The 11,644-nt window shown below is 36.6% G+C and overlaps 1 protein-coding gene across 1 annotated transcript; it reads left to right on the top strand.

Annotated features, from left to right (window-relative positions):
- The first annotated feature begins 2,720 nt into the window (after positions 1–2,720).
- LOC107013101 (DNA-directed RNA polymerases II and IV subunit 5A-like) lies at positions 2,721–11,644 on the top strand. Its single transcript, XM_027915496.1, has 3 exons — positions 2,721–2,855; positions 4,938–5,117; positions 10,955–11,644. The coding sequence occupies exons 1-3, from the start codon at positions 2,808–2,810 to the stop codon at positions 11,114–11,116; spliced, it is 390 nt and encodes a 129-aa protein (XP_027771297.1). The 5' UTR covers positions 2,721–2,807; the 3' UTR covers positions 11,117–11,644.

Genomic DNA, 11,644 nt, shown 5'->3' with positions numbered 1-11,644 from the left:
CCAACCAACCCCCATCCTTCAAAAATATTAAATTTGTTTAAAAAATATTTTTAACTTCAATTTTTTTTCACCTTACCCTGGACCACCACCCCCAACCCCGAAATTTTTTTTAAAGTTTTTTTTTACTTTTATAATAAAATAAAATTAAATGAAGCATTTTCAACATATTTCATCTAAAAAAAAGACTAAATTGTTTTCTCCACGTTGACTTCTCAAGTAAAGAACTATTTATTCATTAAATATGGATAAAATATGGGTAAACTAGCATTTTATCCAACCCATTTTTACCCATATCAAATATGGGCGAGTTGAATGATTATTCATTTATGTTTACCCATTTTCAACCCGCCCACATTTGACTCAACCCGCCCATTTCACACCACTAGTGAAGATCAAAGATGAAGTGTACGTGTTGTTGCGTAGGTAAGACACAATCTAATGTCATTTGTGGAATTTTTTTTCATTGAATTTAAACGAATTAAAATAGGTTGAGTTAATAATATTGGTGGATTATTAAATCATTTTGAATTTTAAAGGTGTGAATAGGAAGTGCAAGGTTGTGACTCTCCTGAAGAGTTGCGATTTTTGTGAAGAATTGTGAATTTTACAAAAGGTTGCGTCTTTTTTTAAAGGGATATGGTCATTTGAAAGGTTCTGTCTTTTGCAAAGGGATGTGACCTTTCTGAAAGGTTGTCTTTTTTTCAAGAAGTTATGACATTTTTGATCAAGTACAATTAACACATTCTCATACTACCCTTTGTTGGTTATAAATAGAGAGATTTTCTCTCATTTTTTTTTATATCAAATTCTCGCCTTCTGCATACATTTCTTATAAACAAAATCAATCGATCGTATCTGTGTATGATTTCGTTGTTATCTTTTTTAGTTCGTCAAAATTATGAAAGTTTGAGGTAATACTACTTCTTTAGTGGTTGATATGTTTTATCTGGGAGGAATTAATCTACAACATTAAGTATTTGAAGGTCTTAAGCACATAAATGTGCTCTTTAACTTGGTTTCGAATCACATTTATACCTTTCAACTTTGGGTTTGCACAAGTAGACGCTTAAATTTGTATAAAGTTGAACAATAGGCACACATGTTTTACATGTCATCCTACATGTCATTTTTGTCCTACGTGGTGTCCTACGTGTATTTTGCCATGTAGGACTCATGTGTTTATTTATCTAAAAGTTGGGTAGTTAAAGTGCCTATTTGTGCATTATGAAAGTTCGAGGTCAAAATTAAAATTTGAAGCCAAGTTTAGAGTCTAATATATGTATTATACCAATTATGTGGACTTGGATATATAATTCTTTACTTTTTCTTTTAAATTTTTATTATTTCTGATATGCTAATATGAATACATGAGATAATAAATCATTGTTAAGTTACTTGATCTACTATGTGGATCACAACTAATAACACACAATCCGTTCAACTTTTACTAAATTTTAATTCTTTTATTTGTTCTTTTATATATATAAAAATATAGTACATTGTAAACTATTTATTGCTTCATTCTGGTTATATATAAGACGAATACTATTTGTTACTTAAATAATTTTGATTTTTAACTTTTGTTTTTCAAATGAGTTTATCTTTAATTTTTGTCCTTAGCAAGCAAACTTATGCCTACTGAGTATAAGCTCTTTGGAGGATATAACTTATAAAATATTATGATGCAAAAACATACTTATCAAATAAGAAGATGAAAAAAAATTGAAAATATAAGATTTTTCATAAGTAAATTTAAATCGCACATTAACTCAGTCTTTAAAAAAAAATTGAAATAAATTAAATTTATAAGTGGATGGATCAATAATCCATCTAAACTTAAACGAATTCGGAAATTATATTGACACCTTTTATCTATAGTTAAATGCAAAAATGTCAATCTAATGGAAAGAAAGAAAAATAATACTAAATTGGTTGAACTTAAATTGGCAAAAAAAAGTAAGCCTAACATGACCAAAGGTCCAAAATATATAAGTTGCTTATAATTCATCTACAAAAATTAATGCTCCTAAGAAAAAATTGTTGACATTATTAGTTGTTAGGTATTACTATTAATAATAATTAGAATGATCATTTAAAGTTGTAATTATTTGTTATTGTTGGTAATTACGTTATTATCCGTTACTATATTAAAATAGACAACGACAGAATCCATTTACTGTATTAGCTAATCAGATATAAGATTGAAATGATTTGTTCAATTTCAACATCATAGTCCACGTATTTAGTCATATGATTTATGAATTAATTAATTTAATTACGTATCCAAATGTAACTGAAACTTCTTCTATCTTTTTTCTTTAAAAAATGAAAGGCACAATGATTAAAGTGTCAATTTTGTTCAGAGCCATACCAAATGAAGCAAGCTTATTTTCGGTTAATAGTTAGGATCAAATATATCGTCGTTATTTATAATTCAAATTAAAGGAGAAACTAAGCAAATATCTTATTGTACCATAATTTCCATCACTATTCAACTTTTGATAAATCTATTAATTTATGAGTTTAAAATTACCAAATCTTGATGTGAATTTCAAAAAAATATGCATTACAATTTAGTATTACTAGAATTTTTTTTACAATTGAATAAAGCCATATTAGAAAAAAATATTATCCTTTCTTAATTTGTAAAATGAACAAGTAAATATGGATAGATATATAAAAAAATATGGACAAGTAAATAAGCATATATTTTTCTGAAATTTTCCTTGCAAGAGGAAATAGATGTTGAAAAGTTACGCGTCAAATTTTGAGGGAAAAAAAGTTCTAAAATTATAGAGTAATCGCTGATGCTCTCTACAATTAGGTTTCTTCAATATTTCATGCATACTATCCAGGTGCTTTTTATTTTATATAATTCCCTTATTTATTTTTTCATTTTTCTGCTGAAACTTTCTCAGTTTCTGTGTAAAATTTCTCATTTCTGTGTGTTATCTTCGTTCTCTTTGTTTCTATATATATGCATTCTATGTATGAAAATTTCTGCGTAATTGTATTCACAAGTACAAGGAATATCGTCGCCTTAATTTAATGTGATAATGATTTGTACTTTGGAGCTGCATTTGCAATTAGTTATCATGCTGATCTTTCATTCTTGAAAATTAGTGTTTTGAACTTGTCGCTTGTATAATGGGAGGATGATGTTGAGTTTGATTTTAAATTGTAAGGAATCGAATTTGGACGTGAGACATAAGTTACAATAATCTAAAATGAAGCACTATTTATCCCACCGTTTATACCTTAGTGATAGCGGAATAATTTATCCATGATAACTTGTTCTGTTATGCGGAATTCGAGATAATACGAGAAAATATAAACGCGAAAAACAAGACAACAGATTTACGTGGTTCACCAACAAATTGGCTACGTCCACGGGAAGAGGGAGAGCAGTTTTATTAAGGAGAGGCAAGAACAGAATTACAGAATAGGATTTGTCATAGCGTCTATATATAGTGCTAAGCTACGCCCTAACAGGCTTGGGCCCAACATCCTTTCTGTTTGTAACGGGTCCGATTCAAGGCATTCAACATGTTCTCATAGTTGTTCAGCCAGTATTGTATTGTATAGTTACCAATTGATAGTTTTAGGCTTAAATATTGTTTGATTTTTAGTAAAAAAAAAAAATGGTTGATGAATTTTGAAAAACAAGTCAAATTCTAGCAGAGTTAAAAAAAAAAAAAAACTTGATTATTTCTTTTCTTGTCTAAGCCTGGGCCCTGGGTGTATGGAGTGACATGGTATCTGTGTTGCTGGAAAGTTATAGGTACCCGGTGAATTAGTTGAGGTGTTTGCAAGCTAGCCCTAACAACACTAATATTAAATAAAGAATTTATACTCAAGTACCTGTTGAAGTTTGAAAAGATTCAAAATAATGCTTAGTTTGCTTTATAAAATCCTCTTTATCTCAAAAGAATACCGGTAAGGTTTTCAATAACTAGAAGTTTGAAATTAGAATAGGAAACACAAAAGGGGTATGATCATGTTCCTCTTCAGAAAAGGATATGTCGAGGGCTGCTTTCTCTTATGCTTTGTAGCGAGGATATGTGTATGTGGTTGTAGTACATCTTCTTTATTGTTAAAGTTGTATATCCTGCTGTGTCATGCAACCAAATACATTAATGTGATTCAATTGAAGTTGAGATACAATCACTTGGACCTTCCCCTCATACATGATCCTTTCAAGTGCTAGTTTCACATCATCACGTTTGGACCTACGTTTCTATATTAGAACATATTCTAACTGATCTCTAGCTGTTATTCATGGGATTGTAAGAATTTTGTATCCCTCTCCTATGGGATTTTACTTTTTTATGATTTGATGTAGTGGCCACAAAATGAACATTGCTTTCAATTTTCTATGATGAAAAATCAGCCTCTCTCAATATTGGGTTTAAATTGAGAGTTTCAAGAAGGAAATTTGTGGGTATCACATATGCTATATAATTTTTAACAACTTATAGACCATTGCCGTTGAACTGTTCTTTTTTGCGTTAGTGATTTTATTTGCAACAGAAGCTATTAAAAATAAAAAACAGTAGTTTTTTGTGCGTCTCTAATATAGTTTTTCTGTCTGTGATGTACTAATATATATAAAAAAATGTTAACCACCGCGCTGGAGGAGTCTGACCTTTAGATTAGGAAGTTGGGTAAAGTTTCTTGTTACAAAGATGACATACTGCAATCCTTTTCTGATGATGCATTCAGCGTTCACCGTTCAGAGTGGTAGCTGTAACTCAGACTTCAATTAATGAAATATTCGATGTTTGGTTTAGTTTTCCAGCTACAAATTTTATTTTTTTTCAGGTTTTGTGGCTTAAGTTACTTCCTTTCTACTAGTATGTTAGTACAGTATCATTGCATACCCGAGGATTTCAGACTTATTTGCTACCCATGTCTCAGCCATTTCCATTTGATTCCAGATATATGTGTTCTTCCCGGAGGAGCCAAAGGTTGGTGTTAAGACCATGAGAACTTATACAGAGCGCATGAAAAAAGAAGATGTCTTCCAAGCAATCCTGATTGTAAAACAAAATTTGACTCCCTTTGCTCGTACCTGCATAAGTGAAATATCTATAAAGTTCCACTTGGAGGTTTTCCAGGTGACTACTCAACTATTTCTACTATTTAGTTTGTTCTTACTACTTGAACGAAGGATTGAAAATTGTTATGAAATAGCTAAGGAGCTTAGTTTATTTCGTGATCATTTTATTTTTTGGTTTTTTTGTTATTTGGTTTCTTTGATTTTGGTCTGATAGGACCACCAAAATCAGAGAGACAGTATATTGTTACAATGCCTTTTGCATTTTGATAAGTGTACTATCTTTGTATCAAAATGGCATAATGATGATGCCACTTCACGTTACCCTAGATCTGTGTTTGGAGCAGAAGCATGTCCGCTGGATTTCTTGTAATTCTTATTCTTTGGGTGGATGCACTTTAGTTATTTGTTTCATTGGAGTAGTGTTGAAATTCATTATATTACTTCCAATTTGCTGTTGTGTTGCATGGCTAATCTATTGGATAGAAATTTGTGGTGTGGTATGCTAAAAGTAGTGGCAGCTTGTTATTAAACAGGGGATTCTTGGTTATTTTTTTAAAAGACAAGTTTACAAGGCATTTCCATTGATGACATTTTCAAGCTTCCGAAGGATAAATGTTCAATTTTTTCTAGAATTAGAATAAAGTGCAAAGTCAATTGTCAAGTGTAAGAATCTACTTCCTACCATGATGCAGACATATCCAAGATGCCTTGCAGGCATGAGGTTGCCAAGTCCGCGCCACGGCCAGAAAGTAGTGAAAAGGAGAGAGGTTGTTCAGGGATGACAGTGCCTCATTTAGTGAATTCTAATTCTAATTCAAAGCTAAAATTGTTATGCGGAATTCGAGATAATACGAGAAAATATAAACGCGAAAAACAAGACAACAGATTTACGTGGTTCACCAATAAATTGGCTACATCCACGGGGAAGAGAGGGAGCAGTTTTATTATGGAGAGGCAAAAACAGAATTACAGAATAGGGTTTGCCATAGCGTCTATATATAGTGCTAAGCTACGCCCTAACAGGCTTGGGCCCAACATACAGAATCCCCGTCCTTTCTGTTGTAATGGGTCCAATTCAAGGCATTCAACAAATCTCCACCTTGACTTGAATTCTCCGAACAGATTCTTCAGACGCACTATGATAGTGCCAGGCCTCCCCCTCTTCCTCAGAATTGCCCCGCAGGGCAATTAACAGCTTCTGATGTTGAGCAAGTCCAAACAGTGTTGAAACTTGCTCTGTGGAACCGGCTTTGTGAACATATCAGCAGGATTATCAGCAGTTCCTACTTTCTTCACCTTGATTCTCTTCTCACTTCTCAGAAAATGATACCTTACGTCAATATGCTTGGTTCTCTCATGATGGACTTGATCCTTGGCTAGACAAATTGCGCTCAAACTGTCACAATACACCGTAGCCTGATCATGATGCAGACCAAGATCACTAACCAGCCCTTTCAGCCAAATCCCTTCTTTTGCAGCCTCTGTCAAGGCCATGTACTCCGCTTCCGTAGTAGACAAAGTCACTGTAGGTTGCAAAGTTGCCTTCCAACTGACGACAGATCCTCCAAGGGTAAACACATAGCCAGTCATCGATCTTCTTGTGTCAACATCTCCAGCATAGTCAGAATCAGAATAGCCAGTAACCAAGCACTGAGTATCACCTCCATAAATGAGACCAACGTCAGATGTACCTCTAAGGTACCGGAAAATTCTCTTCACAGCCTGCCAATGTTCTCTCCCTGGTTGTCCCATGAATCTGCTCACTACACTGACTGCATGTGCTAAATCTGGCCTTGTACAGACCATAGCATACATCAAACTTCCTACGGCACTGGCATAAGGGACTCGTGACATATACTCCTTCTCTTCTTCTGACTGTGGAGCGAACATGGCAGTGAGATGGATATTGGCAGCACTGGGGGTATCAATAGGCTTAGATGAAGACATGCCAAACCTCGCCAAGACCTTCTGAATGTAGCTTCTCTGTGACAAGAAAAGTTTCCTTCTCTCTCTGTCTCTAATGATCTCCATCCCTAGAATCTTCCGAGCGGCTCCCAGATCCTTCATCTCAAACTCAGCACTAAGTAAACCCTTCAGCTTCTGAATGTCATACTTCTTCTTTGCAGCTATCAGCATATCATCTACATAAAGCACCAGATAGATGAATGAATCATCCTTGAGCCTATTGTAGTAGACACAACAATCATATGAGCTCCGAGTATATCCCAACTTCACCATATAGCTGTCAAACCTTTTGTACCACTGCCTTGGAGACTGCTTAAGTCCATATAAGGACTTCTTCAACTTGCAGACGTGATTTTCCTTCCCTGGAACTTGGAAACCATCCGGCTGAGTCATGTATATCTCTTCCTCCAACTCTCCATGTAGAAACGCTGTCTTCACATCAAGTTGTTCAAGCTCCAGATTCTGATGTGTAACTATCGCTAGTAACACTCGGATGGAAGTATGTCTGACCACTGGTGAGAAGATCTCATTGTAGTCCACTCCCTCTCTTTGGTTGAAACCTCTGGCAACAACCCTGGCTTTATACTTGACTCCTTCTGCTGGTGATATCCCTTCCTTCTTCTTGAAAACCCATTTGCAAGTAATAATCTTTCTCCCCGAAGGCTGTATGACCAGATCCCATGTCTGATTCTTGTGTAGGGACTCCATCTCATCTCCCATAGCGGCAAACCATTTTTCAGAATCAGAACTTAAAATGGCTTCTTTGTAAGTAGACGGCTCAGATGTATCTACCTCTTCAGCAACCTGCAGTGCATAACCCACCATGTCCTCAAAACCATACCTCGTAGGTGGCCGAACTCCAACCCTCCTTGGCCGATCTTGAGCTATACTCCGATGGATATCTGATGGCATAGATTCTGGAATATCAGTTTCTGTCTGTGGCTCTTGATCCTCCTCTTCAGGTTCTTTCAAATCGCTCTCGTTCTGAATGACTTGAAACTCCACCTGTTTATCAAGACTCCCAGTTTCTGACGTAGTTGTAGGCTTCACAATGGTTCTAAGCAGAGAACTTTCATCAAAGACAACGTTCCTGCTCATAATAACCCTCTTTTCTGCTGGAGACCAGATTCTGAAACCTTTCACTCCATCTCCGTAGCCCACAAATACTCCCTTTTTAGCTCTTGGTTCTAACTTACCTTCACTGACGTGATAGTAAGCCGTACAACCAAAAGCTTTCAGATTTGAATAATCAGCAACTTTTCCTGACCACATCTCCATAGGTGTTTTGCACTGTATGCCTGTATGTGGTCCGCGGTTAATCAAGTAGCAAGCTGTACTAACCGCTTCTGCCCAGAATCTTCTATCTAGCCCAGCATTAGAGAGCATGCACCTTGCTCTCTCCAGAAGTGTTTGATTCATCCGCTCAGCTACACCGTTCTGCTGTGGTGTATTTCTGACTGTACGATGTCGAGCAATCCCTTCATCCTTACAGAATTGATCAAATTCAGACCAGCAGAATTCCAGCCCATTATCAGTTCGCAACCTCTTGATCTTCTTCCCTGTTTGATTTTCCATCAAAATTTTCCACTCCTTGAACTTCTGGAAAGCTTCACTTTTATGCTTCATCATGTACACCCAAGTCATCCTTGAGTAGTCATCAATCATGGACACAAAAAATCTGCAGCCTCCCAAAGACTCAACACGGCATGGACCCCAGCAATCAGAATGGATATAATCAAGAGTGCCTTTTGTTCTGTGAATGGCTTTTGGAAACTTGTTGCGATGTAGTTTTCCAAAGACACAATGTTCACAAAACTCTAGGCTTTTAACCTTATGACCAGCAAGAAGATCCTCCTTTGACAGAATTTGCATCCCTCTTTCACCCATATGACCAAGTCTCATGTGCCATAACTTAGTCATATCCTCCTGGTGAACTTCTGACGATGCAACATGGGCTGAACCTGTAACCGTGGAACCTTGTAGAAAATACAAAGTACCACGCATGACACCTTTCAGAATCAGATTTGAACCCTTCCAGACCCGCAAGACTCCATCTTTTCCCGACCAGCTGAATCCCTTGCTGTCCAAAGAACTGAGAGATATCAGATTTTTCGTCATCAATGGAACGTGCCTGACCTCGTTCAATGTGCAGAAGCTACCGTCATGTGTCCTTATCTTGATCGAGCCTGTCCCAACCACCTTGCAGACAGAACTGTTGGCCATCGAGATGCTGCCTCCGTCTATCTGCTCATAAGTCGTGAACCACTCTCTCCTAGGACAGATGTGATAGGATGCCCCAGAATCGAGAACCCACACATCTGAATGATGAGTGTGCTCATCCGCAACTAGGGCAATGTCTTCTTCAGAATTGGTGTCTTCTTCAGCAACAGCAGCAGAAACTGATTGTTTTTCCGATTGCTTCTTCTTCTTCGGACAATCAAATTTCCAATGTCCCTTCTCCTTGCAGTAATTACAAACATCATCTGGCTTTGCACCCTTCGACATCGGCTTATTTTTCTTTCCGCCGTTTTTCCTTCCCTTTCCGCTACTGGTGAACAGACCGGAAGGCTGTATGTCCGTACTTGTGCCGTTAGCCTTATGCCGTAATTCCCTGCTATGAAGGGCCGATCTGACTTCTTCCAGCGACACAGTATCTTTCCCAACAATGAACGATTGAACAAAATTCTCAAACGACATTGGGAGAGATACTAACAGAATTAGGGCAGCATCTTCATCCTCGATCTTCACATCGATATTACGCAATTCTAATAACAAAGTATTCAATTGCTCTAAATGTTCCCTGAGTTGTGTACCTTCAGCCATTCGTAAACCGAATAGACGTTGTTTCAGAAGCAGCTTGTTGGTTAGAGATTTTGTCATGTACAAACTCTCCAGCTTCAACCACAGACCAGCAGCAGTCTCTTCATCCGAGACTTCCGTGATGACGTCATCCGCGAGACACAGCATGATCGTCGAATGCGCCTTTTCCTCCAGAATCGCCATCTCAGGAGTAACGACGGCGTTCTTGTCTTTCGACAACGGCGCCCAGAAACCTTGCTGTTTCAACAAAGCCCGCATCTTGATCTGCCATAAACTGAAACTGTTCCTCCCTGTGAATTTGTCGATTTTCACGTTCAAAGCAGACATCTCGAATTCTCCAAGAACACCGATTAATCGAGAGGCTCTGATACCAATTTGTTATGCGGAATTCGAGATAATACGAGAAAATATAAACGCGAAAAACAAGACAACAGATTTACGTGGTTCACCAATAAATTGGCTAGGCCACGGGGAAGAGAGGGAGCAGTTTTATTATGGAGAGGCAAAAACAGAATTACAGAATAGGGTTTGCCATAGCGTCTATATATAGTGCTAAGCTACGCCCTAACAGGCTTGGGCCCAACATACAGAATCCCCGTCCTTTCTGTTGTAATGGGTCCAATTCAAGGCATTCAACAAAAATGATAATAGAATCCACAGCCCTCTTTCAAGTATATAAGTTAATACACTAGCTTATATGCCATTATGGATTAATCCAGGCTAGATAACATGTACTTGACTTCATAATCCACAAGAGAATGGCTTAAGACTATTATACATCATATGAACAAATCAACGCTCTGTTCATAGTGACTTCACTTGTTAGAAAAAATTATCTGTTGTGAATGATTCTGCTATTTTATGTTATTAGAAGCTGGTATGCGTTCTGATAGAGATTGATTCTGCTAGCATTTTCACTCATATAAGGGTTACTTGGTATTCCTCTAGGGGTGAAACGTCTGTTATTTGTTTGATTTGGAAAATCAGGGAGTTCGCTTGGCTTCCAATATGCACATTTACGCGTTTAGTTGCTTGAAGTGATTGATAGTTATATTTTGTCTTAGAATGCTTTTTCTTCTTAATCATCAAGATAAGTGATTCATGTTTCAGGAGGCAGAGATGTTGGTAAACATAAAAAACCATGTTCTAATTCCTGAGCACCAGACACTTACTCTTGAAGAAAAGAAGACCTTGTTGGAAAGATATACTGTGAGGTTCGTCTTTGTAATATTATTTCACTTGCTAAAGTTTTCACCTCATATAATACACTAAATACTGTTGAAGGCATTTTTATTGAGCTAGTGTAGTGGAGGTCAAGAGTGAAAGAATGGAGTAAACTAGAAAAAAACCAATTTAACAGTTAATTCAATGGCTTTGTATTCCCTTTCAACCCATTGGGAATGCGTTTGTTGGAAGGGATATAATTGGAGATGGAAAAAAGAAGATAGAACAGCATTCTTCATGATAGTGTTAAAGCCAATACTGTCTTGTTCCCTTTGTAGTGTAGAAAAAATTAAGCATTTTTTCTTTGCGTTTTATTCTATGTGAAAGATAATCGAAACCTTGTATCAATTAGCTATTTGCCTATGTTACTTACCGATATGTGGTCTGAACTAGTTTTTGATGTTTTCACCGGTTGAGTGGATAGAACAGACAAGTAGTGTTAGTTAGTTATTTGCTTAAGCTTTACCCCTTCAAAAGAGGCGATTTAGAGTCTCGAGTTTTCTCTACCCAATCTAACCATGTAAAAACAGGGACGCTTTACGTTCTTGAAATGATAACCATCTTTTTGTCAACTTA

The sequence above is a fragment of the Solanum pennellii genome, chromosome 3, assembly GCF_001406875.1.
Source record: "Solanum pennellii chromosome 3, SPENNV200".
In the NCBI taxonomy this organism is placed as follows: Eukaryota; Viridiplantae; Streptophyta; class Magnoliopsida; order Solanales; family Solanaceae; genus Solanum; species Solanum pennellii.
Note: the sequence above shows the minus strand (reverse complement) of the source record. Positions and strands in the feature narration are given on the sequence as shown.

Coding starts and splice junctions, on each gene's coding strand:
- LOC107013101 (XM_027915496.1), top strand. CDS start 2,808: ATGCTCTCTACAATTAGGTTTCTTCAATATTTCATGCATACTATCCAG. Junction 2,856..4,937: donor ATTTCATGCATACTATCCAG/GTGCTTTTTATT, acceptor ATTTGATTCCAG/ATATATGTGTTCTTCCCGGA. Junction 5,118..10,954: donor TCCACTTGGAGGTTTTCCAG/GTGACTACTCAA, acceptor TTCATGTTTCAG/GAGGCAGAGATGTTGGTAAA.